This window comes from Pelophylax lessonae (assembly GCF_965119305.1).
Source record: "Pelophylax lessonae genome assembly, chromosome: 2".
Lineage (NCBI taxonomy): Eukaryota > Metazoa > Chordata > Amphibia > Anura > Ranidae > Pelophylax > Pelophylax lessonae.
Window position 1 is genome coordinate 665,232,971 of NC_138769.1, and position 23,605 is coordinate 665,256,575.

Genomic DNA, 23,605 nt, shown 5'->3' on the forward strand with positions numbered 1-23,605 from the left:
CAGGAAGTTGATTCTTCATTTTCACCGCTCTTACTGTGAAAAAGCCTTTCCATATGTAGAGGTTAAATCTTTTTTCCTCTGGTTGTAAAATATGCCCCTTGTCTGCTGATAAGGAACCTCAAATTTGCTTTTTATTCTGTGCCTGCTGAAAATGCCATCACAACCTCCACACTTGGGGGTGTGTAGTGGGTTATGTCTTTTAAGGGTGTCACCCTCCCTTTAAAAGCAGTGCCCCCTCCCCATCCCTTACCCTTCCAGTAACCCATTCCACTGAAGGGTGGTCATGGTGAAAGCATAACCTGTCAGAGGCAGCAATGTGCTTAGCCAGAATCTGCCTCCCATGGGGAAAAAAATTATTAAGGGGGGTGTTTAACAACATGTTTTAACGCACCAGTTGTAATGGTCTTTGCAGCTTAAGGACCTGGACAACTTGCCATAATTGATGGAACTATGAATTCTGCGCTCTACCAGAAAATCCTGAAGGAGAATGTCCGGCCATCAGTTTGTGATCTCAAGCGCACTTGGGTTATGCAGCAGGACAATGACCTGAAACACACCAGCAAGTTCACCTCTGAATGGCTCAAAGAAAACAAAATTAGGGTTTTGGAGTGGCCTAGTCAAAGTTCAGACCTAAATCCGATTACGATGCTGTGGCGTGACCTTAAACAGGCCATTCATGCTCGAAAACCCTTTAATGTGGCTGAATTAAAATAATTCTGCAAAAAAGAGTGCCCAAAATTCCTCCACAGCGATGTAAAAGACTCATTGCCAGTTATCGCACACACATTTGATTGCAGTTGTTATCGACAAGGGTGACAAATCCAGTTATTAGGTTTAGGGAGCAATTACTTTTTCACATAGGGCCAGGCAGGTTTGAATAGCCTTTTTCCCTTAATAAATGAAATCATTATTTAATATACAAAAAACCGTGATAACAAGAACAAAGAAAAATTGCAGCACTCAGCACAATATATATTAAAAAAAACACCTGAAGTGTTATGATCAGGGCCGGCGCTACCTATAGGCAAGGTAGGCTCCGGCCTAGAGCGCACATCAGTGGGGGGCGGTGCTCACCCTCCCTCTCTGCATCCCTCTCTCCCCTCCAGCGTCCATCACTTTTGGAGTAGCATACCTTGAGTGCCAACTGTCCCAAGCCAGCGGGGCATACAGCCGCAATGAGTGCGCGTGTGAGTCCATGAGTGGAGCTGTCAAATTGAAACTCTGATGTCAGAAAGGTCTGGGCTGATGCGGGGCTCCGCCCCTTTGTTTTGTGCCTAGAGAAAACAGCCAACGTTTACACATTTGTGGGCGGGTAAGAAGGTTGCAGGGGGAGAGACCAACTACTGCATGTGCACCCACAGCTCTGTATAATTCAGGTTGGTTATACAGAGCTGTGGGTGCACATGCAGTAGTTGGTCCCGCCCCCTGCCACCTTCTTCCCCTCCCACCAATGTATAAATGACAATTGTTTTGTCTATGCAGGGTACAAAGGGGCGGAGCCATGCACTTTGGCCAAGCCCTTCCCGACATCAGAGCTTCAATTTGACAGCTCCACTCATGGACTCACTCTCATTGTGGCCGTATGCCCCACTGGCTTGCCCACGAATCCCTGGCTGTGCTGGATAGAGGTTTATACTGCTGAATGTCCTGCTATAGGTGGCTCTAACTTATTATCTATCTGATGCCTGCATTCTTACCTCGGCTGCTATTCAAGATTTTAGGATGTAAGCGTGCAATGTTTAATTCATTGGTGTCTTTGCAATTTAACAAATTCCTGAACCTTGCACTCTGTACAATGCATTCCTGAACCTTGCACTCTGTACAATGCATTCCTGAACCTGCACTCTGTACAAAACGCACTCCTGAACCTTGCACCTTAGACTCTGTATGAAATGCACTCCTGAACCTTGCATTCAGTACAATGCATTCCTGAACCTGCACTCTGTACAACGCGCTTCTGACCCTTGCACTCTGTACGAAACGCACTCCTGAACCTTATGCACTCCTGAACCTTGCACCCTGTACAACACATTTCTGAACCTTGCATCCTGTATGAAATGCACCCCTGAACCTTCCACAATAAGCATACCGCACTCATGGGCAGGGCAAATGGGGGTGGGGTCAGGAGTGGAGCCAGGGGGGGGGGGCAGAATCAGGTTTCACCTGGGGTGTCAAAAATCCTTGCACCAGCCCTGGTTATGATAGTAAGTCCTACATTGAAAATATTCAAAAGATTCAAACATAGAATAGTTCTTATGAAGAATTATCAAGTGATATAATTCAGGGGATCTCCTTCCTCCAGTGCTTCAGTTTCCCAGTGCTAACTCCACCAATGTCAGAAAAACGCAGTCACCAGATATAGTTGCTGTCTAATGAATAGAACAGCAAAAATTGCATACAAGATCTGGGTCATCAGAGGTATGTATGTAGTCATCATTAGTTCACACTTATCCCCTCTATCTAAATCACAGGACCCTCTTCAGAATGTATACAAGTGCATGGATCATGACCAAGAAGTTTTATTTCTCATGGTAAAAACTGCTCAGCATATCCCATCCGTAGTAATAAGTGACCAATGACAACAAATAAATATATAAAACAATTGTGCCTATAGCACTTACATAAAATACTGCAAATTCAACCAGGGATAATGGTGGCAGGACCTCAAATGCAAAACATCATGTGTGAAATAGTAAGCTTGCACTTACATGAAGTGCCGCCAATCTGAATCATAGTGGCAGCCAGGACCAAGCGTTGTATAGTAATAATCCTCAAGTGGAGGTCTGCACTGGGTAATTGAAGCACTAGAGGAGGGAGATCACCTGAATCATATCACTTGATATTTTTTCATAAGAACTATTCTATGTTTGATTCTTTTGAATATTTTTAATGTTGGACTCGCTATCCTAACACTTTAGGTGTTTTGGGATTTTTGATATTAGGCTGAGCGCTACTATTTTTCTTATTGTATTTTGTATTTACTCAGGTTATCTTTGTTTAATATTACAATTTCTTTGATGATCTGAAATATTTAAGTGTGACAAATAAGCAAAAAGAAAAAGTCAGGAAGGGGGCAAATACTGTTTCTCTGCACTGTACTAAGCTGTTTTCCTGGAGTTCAGCTTTAACGCCAACTTCTAAGCTACCTTAGGGTCATGTTCACTCTAATATTACAAAAATGCATCTGTTTTACGGCTGAAAATTGCAGTTTAGATTGAAAATCCAGTTGCCTAGGAGCCAATACACATCCCTGCTCTGGTATGTCTACTTTCTATGCAGTTATTTACATTAAACACACTGATTGTAAAGAATAGCAACACACAAAGCAAGATGTATTGTGCATTGTTTGCTGCACAACTGTACCCTTAATTCGTTTTTCTCTTTTGTTCATTGACGAGCGCAGCTCCTGGTATTCATAACCATTGGGTTATACTGCCCCCTACAGGAGTAGGGCACTAGGCAGAAAAGAATTCTGGCTACACCCATGGGAAGTCCCAAGGGATATACTCCTTCTCTCTGATATAGCCACTCAGTTTTTTTTTCTGCCTAGTCAGGAGTAAGGACCTAGTTCCTTGCTGGGATCTTTGGTCCTGGCAAATTTTTTTTTTTAGATAGAAATTTTTTCTCCTGGATTTTTTCCTGTGAGATCTACAATCAACTGCCAGACTGGGCGATGAGCTGGATGATCTAGATCCAGTGGTCAACCCAGTATGGCCAACAAGGGCATGCAGACCTCAGCTCTGTGCTAGGTCGGCCACGACATAGCCCCACTGGATGGGGGCTGGCCTGTAAATAAAACCCCTTGCGAGGTCGCATACGACTGGGTCTTGGCCCAAGTCGCAGCTTTCCTCCTGACTGACTGACTGACCGCCCCCCATTTAAATGGTGAGCGGTGCCCGTCTGGTTCCTGGTATGGTGAGTAGTTGGCCCCGCCTCTCCTTTTGGGGGGGAGGGGGCGTGGGTCCCCTCCTTGGGATGGTCGGACCTCCGGGTTCCCCTCCTTCCCACAGGTACCCCCCTTGCCGAGTCCCTCACCAGCCCCCCTCCCCTCCACGTATGTTGGGGCTGTTTTTGGGTGGTCTAGCCATTGTTCCTGGGGTGGGGCAGGGCGCTTACTAGCAATGGGGACCAGGGGGATGCGCCGCCAGCAACCAGACGATCGACTGTGCTTGGAGGGGGTTGTACTTGGTGGGGGCTCCTGCCAGGGCCCCCCCATCCTGCCTGGATCTTTCCCTGAGGCCTGGTCTCCCTCCTGGGTCCCTGTATGCCTCCTGTTGCCGCGTGGGCCCGCCATTTTGTTGTAGCCTGTGTATTCCTATACACGGCGGCCATGTTTGTGTAGTCCAGTTACAATCTGGTCTTTGTCAATCACTCAAATCCTTACGTTTGCCCAATGTTTCTGCTTTCAAGACATAAACTTCAGGGACAACATCTTTACGTGATGCCTAATATGTTCCATCCACTTTAAAGTGCCATTGTCACAAGACAGTAAATGTTATTCACTTTACCTGTCAGTGGTCATAATTAGAGGTGCACCGAATGGAAATTTTGGTGCCAAAACGAAATATTCAGGATAATCAATAAAAGGTTGCAGTACTGTATATTCTATAATATTCAATGATAAAGTGCAGTCAACCATATCACAAAACTTAATGTGACATGATCAAATGATAACTCAAAATATTTATCTGAAACATAAAAAGTCCATATATCAAAATTCAAAGTGAAAGTAAACTGTGATAGTTTCCGGTGCTCAATAATAACTCCACCAGTTAGTAAAATTGCGAACTCACCGGAACCATATGCTGTCTAGATTATAGGAAAGCAAACATGCCATGGTATTGATATACTCTCTCTGGAAGTGCTCTCAAATAACAGCGATTTATGTGCTCCCGCGCTTTCAAGTTGATATCATCACACAGGGTATTCAAACCGGTCATAAAGGATGAATCAGGTGTTGACTTACTGAAATTCCTTTTCAAGTCCACAGTTCAATCAGATGATCTGATACACTTCACATCGGGATACACTTGGCCGCAACTGAAAATGACAGTTTAAAAAAAAAAAAATATATATATATATATATATATATAATTTTTATTTTTTAGATAAAATTGTATTATATTCAACTTTTTTAATAATATAAATTTAAATTACTATAAATTTATTATAGACTATCATCGGCACTTTTAGAGGTCAGTTAAAAAAAAAAAAATCACACCAAAAATGCAGCTCCCTGTTGAAATACATTGTTAATACAGCAAGAACCCTTCAATAACGCACCCGTTAGGTTTTTGATGCAGTTTTTGAGTCACATGACCTGTGAAAAACACACCTCGGGACAGTAAAATCATGTACGTTTTCGGTGCCGATCTGCCGATATGTTTCGGGCGCCGAAATTTCAGTGCATCTCTAGTCATAATGTTATGGCTGATCAGTGTATGCGAATATTTATTAAGAAAAATAATTGTGCTTGTAAATCTTCCATGCTCATATTGCTATGATTTAGACAGAGCCGCAGAGTTTTCTATGTTCCAAGTTTGGCCTATATACCAGTTCCACAATGCTAATCATTTGCTGTTGTGCTCAGAGTGGTAAATACTGGCCGGAACACAGAATTATGCAGTGATCCTGTTATTAGGTTATGGCTCAGACTCTTGCATTGAGAACAAATCCTATAGTAAGCTCACTAGAGTCTCAAACATTATCCAAATGTTTAACTGTCCTCTTGGGAAGTTTACGTGACATCAGGTAAATATGGTTTAATCATTGTGGGATTTGTAAACCTTGCACTAGGGGGATATAGACATCAACAAACAATATTAAACTCTGTTCTGCATAGACACAAACTATTATAAACCAAATTTTCTCGCTTTTATTTTTAACGTAACTTTAATTACAGTGGGCAAAATAGGTATTGAACACGTCCCCATATTTCTAGGTAAATATATTTTTAAACGTGCTATTGACATGAACGTTTCACCACATGTCAGTAACAATCCACGCAATCTATACATACAGTGAAACCAAAACAAATAATTTCAGTTAAGTTAGGTTATACAGTGGGTACGGAAAGTATTCAGACCCCCTTAAATTTTTCACTCTTTGTTATATTGCAGCCATTTGCTAAAATCATTTAGGTTCATTCTTCTTCCTCATGAATGTACACATAGCACCCCATACTGACAGAAAAACACAGAATTGTTGACATTGTTGCAGATTTATTAAAAAAGAAAAACTGAAATATCACATGGTCCTAAGTATTCAGACCCTTTGCTCAGTATTTAGTAGAAGCCCCCTTTTGATCTAATACAGCCAGGAGTCTTTTTGGGAAAGATGCAACAAGTCTTTCACACCTGGATTTGGGGATCCTCTGCCATTCCTCCTTGCAGATCCTCTCCAGTTCTGTCAGGTTGGATGGTAAACGTTGGTGGACAGCCATTTTTAGGTCTCTCCAGAGATGTTCAATTGGGTTTAAGTCAGGGCTCTGGCTGGGCCATTCAAGAACAGTCACAGAGTTGTTGTGAAGCCACTCCTTCGTTATTTTAGCTGTGTGCTTAGGGTCATTGTCTTGTTGGAAGGTTAACCTTCGGCCCAGTCTGAGGTCCAGAGCACCCTGTACTTGGCCGCATTCATCTTTCCCTCGATTGCAACCAGTCGTCCTGTCCCTGCAGCTGAAAAACACCTCCACAGCATGATGCTGCCACCACCATGCTTCACTGTTGGGACTGTATTGAACAGGTGATGAGCAGTGCCTGGTTTTCTCCACACATACCGCTTAGAATTAAGGCCAAAAAGTTCTATTTTGGTCTCATCAGACCAGAGAATCTTATTTCTCACCATCTTGGAGTCCTTCAGGTGTTTTTTAGCAAACTCCATGCGGGCTTTCATGTGTCTTACACTGAGGAGAGGCTTCCGTCGGGCCACTCTGCCATAAAGCCCTGACTGGTGGAGGGCTGCAGTGATGGTTGACTTTCTACAACTTTCTCCCATCTCTTGACTGCATCTCTGGAGCTCAGCCACAGTGATCTTTGGGTTCTTCTTTACCTCTCTCACCAAGGCTCTTCTCCCCCGATAGCTCAGTTTGGCCGGACGGCCAGCTCTAGGAAGGGTTCTGGTCGTCCCAAACGTCTTCCATTTGAGGATTATGGAGGCCACTGTGCTCTTAGGAACCTTAAGTGCAGCAGAAATCTTTTTGTAACCTTGGCCAGATCTGTGCCTTGCCACAATTCTGTCTCTGAGCTCTTCAGGCAGTTCCTTTGACCTCATGATTCTCATTTTCTCTGACATGCATTGTGATCGGGAAGGTCTTATATAGACAGGTGTGTGGCTTTCCTAATCAAGTCCAATCAGTATAATCAAACACAGCTGGACTCAAACGAAGGTGTAGAACCATCTCAAGGATGATCAGAAGAAATGGAAAGCACCTGAGTTAAATATATGAGTGTCACAGCAAAGGGTCTGAATACTTAGGACCATGTGATATTTCAGTTTTTCTTTTTTAATAAATCTGCAACAGTGTCAACAATTCTGTGTTTTTCTGTCAGTATGGGGTGCTATGTGTACATTCATGAGGAAGAAGAATGAACTTAAATGATTTTAGCAATATAAAAAAGAGTGAAAAATTTAAGGGGGTCTGAATTCTTTCCGTACCCACTGTATGTAATGCATTGGAATGATACAGGGAAAAAGTATTGAATACATGAAGAAAGGGAGATGCAAAAGGCACAGCTGAAATCTGTCAGTAATTAGAAAGCAATCCTGCCCCTTGTCAGTGCAAATTATTATTAGCTGGCTCACTCTCAACTGATGGCCTATAAAAGGTGTCTCCTCACCGAGGTGTCACACAAACATCTCATGATGGGTAAAAGTAAAGGGCTCTCTCAAGACCTTTGCAACCTTGTTGTTACAAAACATACTGATGGCATTGGTTACAGAAGGATTTCTAAACTTCTGAATGTTCAAGTGTGCACTGTTGGGGCCATAATCTGGAAGTGAAAAGAACATAATTTCACCAAAAAAACAGTGACGACCAGGTGCTCCTCACAAGATTTCTGGCAGAGGAGTGAAAATAATTATCAGAAGAGTTGTCTAAGAGCCAAGGACCACTTGTGGAGAGCTTCAGAAAGACCTGGAATTAGCAGGTACAATGGTTTCAAAGAAAACAGTAAGTAATACACTCTACCGCCATGGCCTGTATGCACGCTCACCACGCAAGACTCTATTGCTGAAAAAAAGCGTGTTGAGGCCCGTTTAAAGTTTGCTGCACAACATTTAGACAACCCTGTGAAATACTGGGAGAATATAATCTGGTCAGATGAGACCAAAATTGAACTCTTTGGATGCCATAATACACACCATGTTTGGATGTCAAATGGCATTGCACATCACCTTAAATACAGCCCCATATCAACAGTGATGTTTGAAGGTGGGAACTGGTGTGGGGCTGTTTTTTAGCATACGGTACTAGCAAACTTCGTATCATTGAAGGAAGGATGAATGGAAAAATGTACCAAGACGTCTAAAAGTTTTTTTCTTTGCCAGTGACACAGAAAATGAAATATTTAAAACTGTGGCAAACTATGAATGTATGAGCTTAAAGCTACACCTAGTAGATGACCACATAAGCCATCAGTCCATATCTTTTCTACAGTGATAACTTCCTTCAGTTATCCTTTGGTATTCTGAAGTGCCTAAGCAAATAGCAACTTTCTTAATCGTACATCACAGGATACAGGATCAATCATCAGCTGCTGGGTTATTTACTACTGTCTTGCAGTGATTGGACACTGGCAAGCAAATCTGTAAAGGACAACCCCAGTATAACCCCACCACCTTCCAGCAAGCCTCGTTTTTTTTTTTTTTTTCTCTAGAGTCTGTAAGTGACGGATATCTTCCCTCTGCTCTGAGAGAAGCATACCACTATCTGATTTACGTTTTGTACACTTTTCCCACTTTTCCATAAGGTGGCAGTTAAGAGTAACTCCACTTTCATGGGAAAAAAAAGCCAAATTAAAAAAAAAAAATGTATAGCATTTACAATTGCTACACAACTCCTATTGTTTTGAATGATGAAATGACCTTTTCCTTTTCAATCTGCAGCTCTGTAATTTTCTGTAAAACGCAATGCAATATGGCTACCTGGAGTTGTTCTGTACACAGATGGTGTATGGAAATCCCTCCAGAAATGTAATTTCCTTTTTGTGTTAGGCTCACTGATTATCCCAGAAGTCTACACTAAGGTACAGGTAAGATTTTGGGCATCCCCTGCAACAAGCATGACATCTTTGGTGAGATACTCCCAAAGTCAAATCGTGTCTAAAGGGATGCCGACCCAGCCACTTTCCTCACCCTGCAAGTGCAGCAGCTGACTGATAATTATAAAGTCACGCCAATTAACATTCACTTTGCACATGAACATAGACAAACAAATAGCTATTTCTTTAGAATAACACAAGGTAGGAATCAGCAACAAAGTTTAATACCTTTGCAATGTACATAGATTACCCAGAGTGGGATGTTTTTTTTTTCTCAACAAAAGTGGAGTTAATCTTTAAAACCATGGTGCCCAGAGTGCTGAATGCTCCAATCCCTTATGCCTAATCCAGGAGCACTCGGTGCAACTTTGTTACAGCCAGGGCAGAAAGCAGGCTTTTTTTTTTGCCACCATTCTGTAGTCTGGGCCATGGCAGTTCAAAGGTACAACAGGAACGGAGTCTGGGGGGGGGCAGCCAGTACGCGTCTAGATAGGAAAGTCAGTGCCATTCCCCTGCAGAGCCCTACTACTGATCGCAATAAGCACTGTCCCCAAGCCTGGTTGCTGCCCTTTTCAGAAGCCTCCCTAGCTCATTAAAGCCATTAGAAAGCAGGGATCACAAAAAGCTCACCACCCACAAAATATCTTCATCCCTCCCAAACCCTTTGCTCAACAATATCATATAGCGGAGAAGTTCCTAAAGAAATGGGCTTTCCTGCCTTAATAAAATCTTGATGGTCCATATTGAAGATGTCCTGGTTTTAAGGACCCTGTAGGCTAAAGGTTTAGGTCTGCTTTTTCTCCACATGGTTGGCCAAGTTTGAATCAGGCAAAAACAACTTTTAGGATGCTATAGGAACTTAACCTCTTCAGTTGTATGTTTGTTTTGTCACCATAGTGAAATGTAAGGGGAAGATACAAAAAGTAGAATTTGCCAGGGTGTCAGAAACTGGACTGCACACTAGCTGGTCGAAAAATTAAAAGAAAAGTTAATCTCAGTTCTGATTGGATAGATTTCACTGACAACCTATTTTTTTTTTTTTTTTTACATTCTAGATGTTCCGTAAAGCACTTGTTAAGATGTTTGCTGAGAAAGGGCTGGACTGTGTATTTTTGGAAACGAACATAAATATGAAGAAGCGTTTCCATCTAGTATATGAATGCATCCCTCTTCCTAAGGAAACAGGAGACATGGCTCCCATATATTTCAAGGTTGGTATAGTCTTTTTGTGTAGATTGGCCATGTGCAGCTCAGTGTGACATATTGATGAGTTTTAGGACTTGTAGAGAAGGGAACTGCTAATATTGCATTCCGATTTTCCATTTTTCTTTTGAGAAATGTAAAGGAAGTGTTTACCCATGTGGGCATGTCTTACTGTCAATCTTGGTGACTGCCTATATGTGGTTATCATTTGGATTTAGCTGATGTTTTTGAGGATTTTTTTCATTTGATTAATTCATAGTATGTGTAAACCTAAAATTAAGGTGCCATAAAAAATAAAATTTCTCTAGCGCTCATCGACAGACGTAGTCCTCGGTGATACACCACCTTCGGGTTATGTTACCTCCGCAGGAGCAGGACTAGACAGGAAATTAAAAAGCTCTGGCCACACCCTAGGGGCAGTCCCAGAGGGTATATCCTCTCTCTCTCTGCCTCAGCAAATCAGTTATTTTCTGTCTAGTTAGGAGTAAGGACCTAGATACCTTGCTGGGATCTTAGGTCCTGGCAAGAAATTTTTTTCTAAAAGGATTTTTGGACAGCTTTTTTTCTCCAGTGTTCCTGTGAGATCTTCAAGCAAGAAAGCTGAACTGGGCGACGGGCTGGATGTTGAGATCCGGTGGTCACCCCAGTTCAGCCTACGAGCGCGTGCAGGCCATAGCTCCGCGCTGAGTCGGCCGCGACAAAGTCCCATTAAAGGACTGAACCCGCGAGTTAAACGTCTCGCTGAAACGCCAAAGACCATGAGTCACGGCGTCTGTATCGGTCGACAGCCCTCCCGCCCCGGTGGAGAGGGGTACTGTCAGGAGTTGGTGCCCGCCTGGTTCCGGTATGGTGAGTAGTATGTTCCCCCTGTTTTCCCTGACGGGTTTTGTGGTGAACGCGGGCCCCTCTCTGTATGGTAAGAAAGAGTTTCTTTCTATCCTATAACATGTCACAAATCCTCCTACTTTGAGTGTGATTTTATGTGTGCAAAAGCCAGGAGGCTTGGTTTGGGAGCTAACAATCTATTGTATACATGTTTTAAAGATGTAATCTGTGGCATTCTGGGAATCTTATGGGTTAAGTATAAGCTACCTACCAGTCAGAAGCCATGGACATGTAGACTGCCTTCCAAGTCAGATCTCCAGCTAATAGCAGGCCTCCCGAACGGCCATGCGGTCCGCCAGGGCCGGTACCGCCAAACACGCCATATCCCCATGCAGAGAGAGTGTTGTGTGCCTGCAGCACACCGCTAGTCAGCACAGGCCGCCGCCATTTTTTTTGCTGGATCGCACGAGCCGCCATTTTGGCGTAGCCTCGTGTCTCCAGCATGGGGGCGGCCATGTTTTAGGTGATTCTACACCTCGTGGAGCTTGGGGGAGGCGCCGGAAGGCGTACAGAGGGGCGGAGCCGCCTCCTTTCTTCCTGGGCAGCCAGCCAAAAGACTTCCTGTTTGTCTAAGACAGCGCTGTAAGCTGTTGCAGTTCAACTCTGAACATCAAGTGGTGAGCCTGGGGGTCTATCTCTCTCTCTCTCGATCGATAGGGATCCCTAGCAGGTAACTCTAAGGGGTTTTTTGTGGCGCTGAGGGTCAAAAAAAAAAAAAAAAAAAAAAGTTTTTCTTTACTTTGAATTATATCATCCAGGAAGTAACTGGAGTTATTATGGACCCTGCCACACAGATTCCCCCACCTGTTTCCCTCGAGGGGGCCTCGGGACCCGCCGGTGTACATAGTATAAAGTCATTTACAGCAATTTTGGAGTCTATGGTGGCTCGGGTGGAGGCGGCCTGTCAGGGACGGGGGTCAAGGAAGCGACCCCCGCCTACCCCTATACTATCTGACACCTCTGACTCCGATTCAGAGATGGTCACTGCAGTTGCAGGTTCCTCTGCAAGGGCTGCTATCCCAGGTAAAGCCCCCTCAGACAGTGAGGAGGACGCTTCTTCTCCTGCTATAATTCAGGAAGAAGCATTGGTGGACGCACTAGTTGTGGCAGTGCAAGAAACCTTAAAACTTGAGGCTTTACCGGCAGAGGCAACTGAAACAGAGAGGCCTTTTGGGACTAATAAGCCCATCAAGACGGCGAAGGCTTTTCCTGTACCTAAATGTTTTGGAAATCAGATTAAAGGAGAATGGGAACATTCTAAACGTACCTTTACTATTTCCAAGCGTATTGCTAGACGCTATCCGTTTGAGGAATCCATCATTAAGAAATGGACGGTACCACCAGTCGTGGATCCGCCTATTTCCAGGCTGAATAAAGCCACGGTTATTCCAGTGGAGGACACTTCGTCCTTTAAGGATCCGGTGGATCGAAAGATAGAAGCGGAGTCCCGCACTATCTTTTCTCTGATAGGGTCAGCATTTAGACCAGTAATTGTTATTGGTCTAGTTTCCCAGACACTTACAGAATGGGCGAAGATGGTACGCCAAGATCTTAGGGGAAAAGATATTCCCCAGGAGACATCTGATTTGATAGAACAGATCATACAAGGGCTACGGTTTATCTGTGACGCAGCCTTGGACACTACTCCCTTGTTAGGGCATGCATCTAAGTTAGCAGTGATCCTCAGACGTGTGCTGTGGTTAAAATGCTGGTCAGCTGACCTAGGTTCCAAAAAGACTTTGACCAATCTCCCTTTCCAGGGGAATCGTCTATTTGGAGCCAACCTAGATGAAATCATTAAGGATGCCACCGGGGGCAAGAGTACTTTTTTGCCACAGGCTGCAAAAGCTAAGGAACCTCGCAACAAGCGAGGACCTTTCTTTACCGCCCATAAAGGACGCCCGGCTGGTACTTCCGGGAAAGGCAAGACTCCTCCAGGAGGGTTCAAGAAGGGCTGGTCGGACAAGCAGAGGACCAACCCAGCCAAACCCGAAGTAAAGGAGTACACAGCCTGAAGGTGCGCCCCCACCCAATTTCAGGGTGGGGGGACGTTTTCACCGGTATTCAGGACATTAGATCGAGCATCAACCACTACTACCGGTGCGATTCTTCCCTTCCAACATTTAAGTACAGGAAGCGGTAGTTACCGTTCCCTGTATAGATCTTTTCCTTTACCTTTTCCTAAGATTAGTCCCGATACCTCACAGGAATCGGATCTGATTGACCAGATAGGCCAAGTAGCCTCTAGTCGGGTGACTTCGGTCCCTGAGGTTCAACCAGAAAAGATCACCTTGCCTGATAACTATCAGGTATCTGATAAATGTGTGGGAACAGAAAACGACCAGACTTTCTCGGATGGTCGGGGCCAGATACCTCTAGGGACGCCTGGTTCAGATCCAATCAGCGCCAGTGGTCCTAGAAATTCTAGGCTGGCCTCTTCAAGCCGGCCTGGCCGACTTGGACAGGTTAGTCGCAGACGTTCCGTGGGAACTTCGTCTCAGGGAGTGTCTGTAGTCTCAAGGACCTATTTACCTTCGTGCTTTACAGTCGCTGGTTTTAATGGCCTGGCCATTGAGACCCAAGTACTGAAGGACAGAGGTTTGTCTACTTCTGTCATTCCTACCCTTATTAAAGCAAGGAAAGCGACTTCCAGCAAAGTCTATTATCACACATGGAAGACTTATATTGCGTGGTGCGAATCTTTAGGATTTCCTCCACGTACCTATTCGGTGTCTCGAATATTGGCCTTTTTGCAACAAGGGGTTGAGCAGAAGCTAGCCTTGAGCACCATCAAGGGTCAAGTTTCAGCATTAGCAATCTTCTTTCAGAAACCTTTAGCTACCAAATCCTTGGTGCGGAATTTCATCCAGGGGGTGCGGCACCTGGCTCCTCCAGTCCGCGCGCCCTTACCGCCCTGGGATCTTAATTTGGTTTTGTCGGTTCTACAGAAACCTCCCTTTGAAAACATCAGGGAGATTCCCTTGCTTACTTTATCCCAGAAGGTGGTCTTCTTGGTGGCTATTACTTCTGCTCGCAGGGTGTCAGAACTGGCTGCATTATCATGCCAGTCCCCATACCTAGTGATTCATAGGGATAAGGTAGTACTTCATCCTAAGCCATCTTTTCTTCCTAAGGTGGTTTCAGATTTTCATCTGAATGAAGATATTGTACTACCTTCCTTGTGTCCTCAGCCCAAGCATCATCGGGAACATGCGTTGCATTCCTTGGATGTGGTTCGGGCAATCAGGGTATACCTGAAAGCTACGGAATCATTCCGTAAGACGGATTCACTTTTTGTGATCACGGATGGCCCCAGAAAGGGTTTGCCTGCATCTGCCGCGACCATTGCCAAATGGATTAGACAAACGGTGGTACAGGCTTATTCTATTAAGGGTCAGAGTCCTCCGTTCCCTGTTAGGGCGCACTCCACTCGAGCGCTCAGTACTTCCTGGGCCTTTCGCCATCAGGCGTCAGTGGTCCAGGTATGTAAGGCGGCCACTTGGTCGTCGGTACATACCTTTATTAAATTCTATAAAATTGATGTGACGGCATCGGCGGATGCCTCATTTGGCCGCAAGGTTTTGCAGGCCGCAATTTGAGGAGACCGGTGGTCTACCTCGAGGGTTTTTTTCTGTTTGAAAAATGTTTTTGTTGAGTCTCATCATTAAGGATGAGCATTGTAAACCTCTAATTGGCACCGGTTGGGCCTTCTAGATTGGGATTTGATTTCCATTTTCCCACCCCTCAGTTGTGATACTGCTCTGGGACGTCCCGAAGGTGGTGTATCACCGAGGACAATGTCTGTCGATGAGCGCTAGAGAAAAATGGATTTTTGTAAAATCTTACCGTAAAATCCTTTTCTCTTAGCTCATCGACAGACGTAGTCCCCGCCCCTCTGTTTTGGAGTTGGGTTGGGTTAAATTCTCTAAGCACTGCTTTTTCACATAACTGATTTGCTGAGGCAGAGAGAGAGAGGATATACCCTCTGGGACTGCCCCTAGGGTGTGGCCAGAGCTTTTTAATTTCCTGTCTAGTCCTGCTCCTGCGGAGGTAACATAACCCGAAGGTGGTGTATCACCGAGGACTACGTCTGTCGATGAGCTAAGAGAAAAGGATTTTACGGTAAGATTTTACAAAAATCCATTTATTTGTGTAAATTTCAGAAGTTAAATAAAGATCTTTGATGAAAAAAGAACAATAATTTTCCAACAAGCAGATGACTTTCTGTCCAGTAATAGTGTAGAAGACCATTGGTAATTAGTTTAGTTATAAAAATGTTGATGGCTTTGTTGAAAAAACTGTACTGCAAATTTAAAGTGGATGTAAACCCTTACATATACCCAGTGAAGGGACTATCCTCAGGTGATACACAGAAATCGAATGTATCCTTCTACATAAGATGTATCTGTCTATTTGCAGTCTTCTCTTCTCTACATCGATTTAGATTGCTGAATTTATAAGTTTGAGGGTGCAGAAAAAAGGGGGTGGAGAGCTGAAGTTACACACTGCAGAGCTCAGTGAGGAGAGCTCAGAGAGCTGATTAGTGGGAAGACACCCCCCCCCCCCCTTGACATGGCACACAGGAACAGAGCCGAGGCTGTCAATCAACTAGAGCTTCCCCACTCCGTCACCGTTTTGCTCTTAGTGACTGAAAAAACGTGTCAGAAGTGATTCATGCTGTTAGCAGAGGAACAAAGCAGAAGTCAGAAATTACACTTAGAGCACCTAATTGAGGCAAGTACACACTATAGAGGGATATGCTTTGTTCATATTTAATTCTGAGGTTTACAACCACTTTAACTTAAAGTAATGGCAAGGCTTTTTCTCTTTCGTTAATTGACAGACTCTGCTCCTGATCTTCTTCACCATTGAGTTATACTGCCCCCTACACGAGTAGGATACTAGGCATAAAAATAACTTGATTACGCCTATGGGCAGTCCCAGGAGGTATCTCTCTGCAATAGGTACTCAGTTTTTTTTCTGCCTAGTCAGGAGTAAGGACCTAGTTCCTTGCTGGGATGTATGGTCCTGGCAATTCTTTATTTTCAATAGATTTTTTTTCTCCTGTTTTTTTCCTGTAAGATCTACAATTAAGTGTCGGACTGGACGATGGGCTGGACAATCTAGATCCAGTGGTCATCCCAGTCTGGCCAACGAGCGTGCGCAGACCTCAGCTCTGTGCTAGGTCGGCCATGACATGGCCCCACCAGAAGGGGCTGACCTGTGAGTTAAATGCCTCACGAGGTCTCGGCCTCTGTTACAGCGTTCCTCCTGGCCGACAGCCCCCCGTTTCAATGGCGAGGAGGTTCTGTCTGGAGCAGTGCCCGTCTGGTTCCTGGTATGGTCAGTAGCTGTCCCCTCTCTCCCCCTGCAGGGTTTTGGGGTGGACACAGGCTCCTCCCTGGGATGGTCGGATCCCCGGGTTCCCCTCCTTCCTGTTAGGCTCCCTCCCTAAATCTGATGGTCCTGTGGGTCATCTATCCCCCCCATCTGCCCCTCCACCTATACTGGGGTTGTATGGTGGCAGTGGCGGAGCTAGACTTTTGAAACAGGGGTGGCAAAGGGGTGGCAAGGTATTATTTTGGGGGGTCAATATACATGCATGTGTGTATATGTATGTATGTATGTATATATATATATATATATATATATATACATACACACAAACACACACATATACATATACACACACTTTTATAAATAAATGTAAACAAACATTCTAAGCGGTATTAAAACATTTTTAATTAAATAAACAATTATCAAAGTAAACATTATTCTTTTAAGGCCGCACACTGATCACAGGGCTCTGCTCTAAAGGGGGATCTATGGCATATATCCCCCTTTACAGCAGGCTAGGGCAGGTCGCCCATAGATCCTCCTTTACAGCAGGCCAGGGTGAGGTGAGGTCCCCTATATAGATCCCCCCCTTACAGCAGGCCAGGGTCCTCCCCCAGACAGTCCCTCTCAGTCTCCGCACCGACAGGATTGGGTTTGGGAGCTGAGCAGCCAGGGGCAGAAAGCAGCAGACACAGCGGTGGTGGCCATGGCAGAAGCACTGCACGAGGGCGATTAGGGTGTGCCTAGGCACACCCGGCACACCCCGTGCGCACGCCTATGAGTAGGGCTGCACAATATTGCCCCCCATCAATGTAGGGACCAGCATGCCCCCCCCCCATCAATTGACGATGTAGTAACCAGCATCCCAACCCATCAATGTAGGGACCAGCATGCCCCCCCCCCCCCCCCCCATCAATTGACGATGTAGTAACCAGCATCCCAACCCATCAATGTAGTGAATTTGCATCGCATTCGGACACAACTCACACAGGAACCTTTTTTGGGTCCGCAGCAGAATCAGATCTCATGGGTGTTCACACCTATGCGATCCGATTCATGTCCAAACTGACAGTTCGCACTGCGATATGCCAACTGATCTGGGGGGGGGGGTCATTAACTTTGTATTGACAGCCCCAGTGTTTCGCATATGGCAGTGTGAACTGTCTTAGAGTTGAATGTGATGTGGGAACCCGCAGTGGATTTGCAGGGTTCCCGCATCGCATATGTGTGAACCGAGACTAATTGATTATGTTTTTGTAGGGGGGTAAGTGCACTTTGTACAAAATGACTTTATTACCTCAGCTATGTACATGCTAATGAAATATTTAGTGCTGGTTCACACTGGTGCGATGGAAGACATTGCATGTGATTCGGGGGGCGCACTGCTATGCAAATCACATGCAATGTCTTTGCGATGCGAATTCAGCCATATAGATTGTATGGCTGAATTTGCATCGCATTTGGACCAAAGTCATGCAGGACCCTTTTTTTGGTCTGCACCAACATCAGATTGCATGAGTGTTCACACCTAATGCGATCCGATTCCTGTCAGAATTGACAGTTCACACTGCGATATGCAAACTAATCTGGGGGTATCGTTACCTTTGTATTGACACTCCCAGCGATTCGCATATGGCAGTGTGAACTGCCTGCGAGTCGGGTGCAATGTGGGAACCCGCAGTGGATTTTCAGGAGGAGTTATGGTTTCCTTTCCAAGTGTCGGTTCACATTGCACATTGGTGTGATGCGGTAACCCTGCAAATCCACTGCGGGTTCCCGCATTGCACACGACTCACAGACAGTTCACACTGCCATATGCGAATCGCTGGGAGTGTCAATACAAAGGTAACGATACCCCCAGATTAATTCACATATTGCAGTGCAAACTGTCAGTTCAGGCAGAAATGGAATCGCATAGGTGTGAACACCCATGCGATCTGATTCTGGGGCAGACCAAAAAAGGGTCTTGAATGACTTTGGTCCAAATGCAATGCAAATTCAGCCATGCAATCTGTACAATCTGTATGGCTGAATTCGCATTGCAAAGACATCGCATGTGATTTGCACAGCAGTGTGGTGCGAATCACATGCAATGTCTTCCATTGCACCAGTGTAAATCTAAGTGTCTGTAAAAAAAAAAAGTTGAAGTCCTGGAAGCATTAGACATGTATTTACATCTCTGTTTTCAGTCAAGAAATCAACTTCGAACACCACAATCCCTGTCAGTGACAAAAATGTTTTACACTGTCTGACCTGCTGCTGCTCTGGCTCTGCACACAGGTCAGGGTGGTTGGGGGATGGGTGGGTGGGTGTCTGGCTGGCTAGCTCCTCCGAGACCTCGTCCACTCTCTTCACTCTGCACTCTCTCTGTCTGCAGCATCCGACGATCTCCTGGCTGTCCCCCACGGCAGGGATGTGTGGCCCGCCCCTCAGCTGAATTCTTCAGGGAGGAGAGGTGGCCGGAGCGCCTGTCACTATTATCATCCCCACAGCTCCATTAAAGCACTCTGATCCCGGCCAGCACCTGACTCCTCTCCTATAGCCGCATCCACCGCCGGCAAGGATCCATTCTTCACTGCATTATTGGAGCACAGATGTCCTCCATTCTGCAGTGCGAGCTGTGTGGGCACCTCCAGGGAAAGACTGCTGAGCCTCTTATGGGGCCCCCCCTCTGACGCCGCACGAATGGTCAGTCTGCCCCTGCACAGTACAGTCACAGAGAACTTGCTGCAAGGCGCCCTCTCGTTCAGCTAATGTTATGGGCATAAGCGAGCGCAAGCGGGGTGGCAACAGGGGTGGCAAGGATGTCGTCTGGGGTGTCAATTGCCACCCCAGCTAGCCCTCTGGCTCCGCCACTGTATGGTGGTCTGGCTACTTCCTGGGGCTGGGACAGGGTGTTGTACTGGCAAAGGGGCAGAGGGTGCGCCGCCGTTGACCAGGCGATGGGCTTGCGGGAGGGGAGGGGGATGCACCTGGTGGGGGCTCCTGCCATGGCCCCCCTTTCTGATCTGTACCTTGCCTGGGCCCTAGGGATCCCTCCTGGGACGCTGGGAGCCCTGTGGAGCTGCCATTGAGTTGTAGCCTTTTTGCTGTATAGGCTGGCGCCCATTTTTCATTAGGCATTGAAATCAATGGCGGCCATTACTGTGGAGCCTTCTGGGCGGCGTTTTCAGCTGTGGCAGCCCCTCCTTATCCCCTGGTGCTGACTCCTGGGTCTCTTTCCTTCATGGACACCGCGCGTAGAGTGCTTTGATCTTGGTGCTGCCGATGACTGCCTGGTCTGGTGGTGAATCTGGTGGGATCCTCTCCCTCTCTCTGCTGCAGGATCATGGGGCGCTCTGTTGCTGGCGACCAGGTGGTGTTACCAGCGCGGTGGGGGTGTCCCTTGATGGTGTCTTTTTGCATTAAGTGGGGTACCCTTATACCTCATGGAGTCTTTGGAGCATATTTCCCCATCTTACCCGCTCCAGAGCCTGCGGGACCCTCCGGGTCCCAATTATCCATTGATGCACTGACGGAGGTTCCTGGAGTCCTTTGTGTCCCGGGTGGAGGTGGCAGGGTAGTAAAAAGCGCCCCCCCCCCCCCCCCCCCGCGCCTTCCTTTGCTTCATCTGTCTCTCCAGATCCTAAATCTGATCTGGCAGCCACAGACGGGGCCCGCCCTTGGTTTTCAGATAGTGAGGATAATTCCTCCACTTCTGTAGCAGTGCACGAAAAGGCGCTGGTGGACGCACTGATTGTGTCTGCGTTGAGACTTTGAAAATGGAGGATGCAGCTGAAGCTGCGGCGGAGGCACCAGTCCTCTTTGGCACTCACAAGCTGTCTAGATCGGCAAAGGTGTTTCCGTTTCCTGCCTAATTTGTCAGGATTTGTCGCAAAACAGCGATTCTCTGTGAGGTACCCCTTTGAAGAGTCCCTCCTTAAGAAGTGGACTGTTCCACCGGTGGCGTATCCTCCGGTTTCCAGGTTGAATAAGGCAACCATGATTCCGGTAGAAGAATTGAAGGCTTTTAAGGATCTGGCTGACAGAAAGGCGGAGGTTGTGGCCCACAGTATGTTCACTGTGGCTGGCTCGGCACTCAGACCAGTCTTTGCCATTGCCCTGGTGTCATAACTCTGACCGAGTGGGCTAAGCTTTTACACCGTGACCTGGAGGGTGAGCAGCTTTCCCCTGCCTTTGCTGAGCTAGCGGACCAGTTGGTCCAGGGGCTGCAGTTTATCTGTGATGCCTCTTTGGATGTGGTTCCCCTTCTTTCTAGACAGTCTGTTTCCGCAGTGGTCCTTAGGCGTGTTTTGTGGCTCAAATGTTGGTCTGGACCTCCAAAAAAGCCTTAACTGATCTTCCTTTTCAAGGAGGTCGCCTGTTTGGAGCTATCCTGGATGACATCATTAAGAGTCTCACAGGGGAGAAGAGAACCTTTCTTCTGTAGGCTTGGAAAGGTAAGGAACCTCGTCTCAGACGTAGCCCATCCTTCTCGGCTCACAGGAAGTTTTTTTGTCCCTCGGGGTAGGCTGACAAGGGTTCATAACCTTTCAAGACCTCTTTGGGAGGATCCAAGCGACCTTGGGCTGGCAAGTCCAAAGCGGGTTTCTCCAGACCCGCAGACAAGGCTCCTTCTGTCTTCCCTAGTGCAAGACAAGTGAGTCCAAGAAGTGATACGGTCCAGCTACAAGATCGAGTTTAGTTCTTTCCCCCTGGAAAGGTTCTTTCCTTCCAATGTGCAACTGTCCCTGGACAGATTGCAAGCCCACTTTGGGGGCGGTGCAAGACCTGTTGCTTCAAGGGGTGATTGTTCCGGTTCCAACACTTCAGGGGTTTTATTCAAACCAGTTTATGGTCCCCAAGAAAGAAGGCAACATGCGTCCATTTCTGGATCTCAAGGCTCTGAACTGCTTTGTGCGGGTACAGAAGTTCAGAATGGAGTCTATTCGCACGGTGGTGGCATCCCTGCATCAGTGGGATTTCCTTGCCTCTGTCGACATCAGGAACGCTTACTTACACATTCCAATATGTGTCTGTCACCAACAATTCCTCCGCTTTGCAATGGAAGAGGAGCATTATCAGTTTATGGCGTTACCCTTTGGTCTCGCCTCTGTTCCTCTGGTCTTCACAAAGGTGTTGGCCCTGGTGCTGGCATTGTTACGTCAGCAAGGGATCGCATTGCTGGGCTATCTGGACGACCTTCTCTTGCCAGCAGAGTCTCCTACTGCTCTGATGGACAACGTTGACATCACTATACGGACTCTGACGGAGTTCGGCTGGCGTTTCAGTTATCAGAAGTGTGCTCTGGTTCCTTCCACAAAACTGGACTATCTGGGTCTGACTCTGGACTCAGCTCTAGCCAGAGTGTTCCTTCCTCTGGACAAGCTTCAAAAGTTGAATGCTGCGATTCCTCTCTTGCTGTCCAGCAGGTGGTCGTCCCTCTGGACTTGCATGAGGGTGCTGGGCTTGATGGTTCTACCTTCGAGGCGGTCACGTTTGCATAGTTCTATGCGAGGTCCCTGCAAAGAGAGATCTTGGCCAAATGGGACAAGTGTCCGAAGTCTCTGGACAATCAAAACCAGCTGAGCTGAAAAAAAATAGGGTCTCTGATCTGGTGGCTTCGCTCTCCAACTCTTGCCAGGGCAAATCTTTTCTCTCCCTGTATTGGACAGTGGTTACCACGGATGCCAGTCTGTTCGGGTGGGAACGTGTCCTGGGTCAGAACTCCGCTAAGAGAGTTTGGACACTGGCAGAGTTCAGACTCCTGATCAATGTCCTGGAACTCCGATCGATCAGGCTGTGCCTGAATCACTGGACAGATCGCCTTCAGGGGTGTCCGATATGAATCCAATCGGACAGTGCCACAGCCTTGGCTCATGTCAATCACCAGGGTAGAACAAGAAGTATATTGGCAGCTCTGGAGATAGCCAGCATTCTTTGATGGGCAAAATGGTTTGTTCTGGCCCTCTCTCTGACTTTAATCTGAATGAGGACATCGTATTGCCTTCCCTGTGTCCCTGGGCAAAGCATGGAATTGTTTTGTTATGATCTTTTAGTTGCCCTCCCAGAGTATATTAAACAGGTATACAAGAAGGTAACTTTTTTCAGTCTTTAGCACAGAAAAGTCCAGCTTTAGTTTACCAGAGCCTGGAATAAAATTACATCTGAAGTCCCGAAAAAGGCAGGGTAAAGATCACATCTTTTCAATCAGACAACAATTCTCAGCGCAGACGGATTTCCTACAGACCAACTAAAAACTCATTATCAGAGATTCATGGCTAGATATTGTGCACATAAATCACATCTCAATGTATTCAGCAGCCCAGGCGAAATAGAACTTAGAAGAAGCGACTGACACAGGACCTACATCTACACGTGGCTCAGCAAAATGACACTGAAACCCAGCAGGATTTCATTAGGCAAAACCTGTCGACATTACATTTGTATTTGACACTTGCTGCCTCCGCTGTCTTTACTTCTGCCGCAACGCTTGTTATGTTGGTAGAGGTTTATAAAATTGTGACACCTTCTTCCATGTCCTCTGCAGTAATCTCTGTGCTCTGTTGTCAGTCTCATTCAGTGGGGAGATTTTGTAAAGTTTCAAATATATGTGTTGCAGAATCCCAGTACTGGCCCATTAAAGCAGATGTAAATCCTTTAAATAAATTCTCTAATTTGCTTCCTTTTGGTCTGCTAAAAATACTATTGAAACCATGATCTTATATCTGTTCAATAAATGCAAAAATGAAAGTAAGAACATTCTTGCCCCTTCAGGAGTAGAACAAAATACAGGAAAAAGCTTTACCACACCTATGGAGCCATCCCTGCAGGCATAGACCCACACACTCTGCTATAGCCTTCAGTTTGTTTCTGCCTAGATTAGGAGTAGGACCTCCTAGACTAGCTGTTATTTTTTTTAACCTTTTTGTAAGACTTTATTT

General features: G+C 46.0%; 1 protein-coding gene across 1 annotated transcript in view; it reads left to right on the forward strand.

Annotated features, from left to right (window-relative positions):
* CWF19L2 (CWF19 like cell cycle control factor 2) overlaps nucleotides 1-23,605 on the forward strand; it is a 410,652-nt gene that overhangs the window by 360,992 nt on the left and 26,055 nt on the right. The window contains exon 15 of the mRNA XM_082245347.1: nucleotides 10,313-10,468. Within this exon, the coding sequence (XP_082101473.1) occupies nucleotides 10,313-10,468 (156 nt within the window). The remainder of the gene's footprint in view (nucleotides 1-10,312; nucleotides 10,469-23,605) is intronic.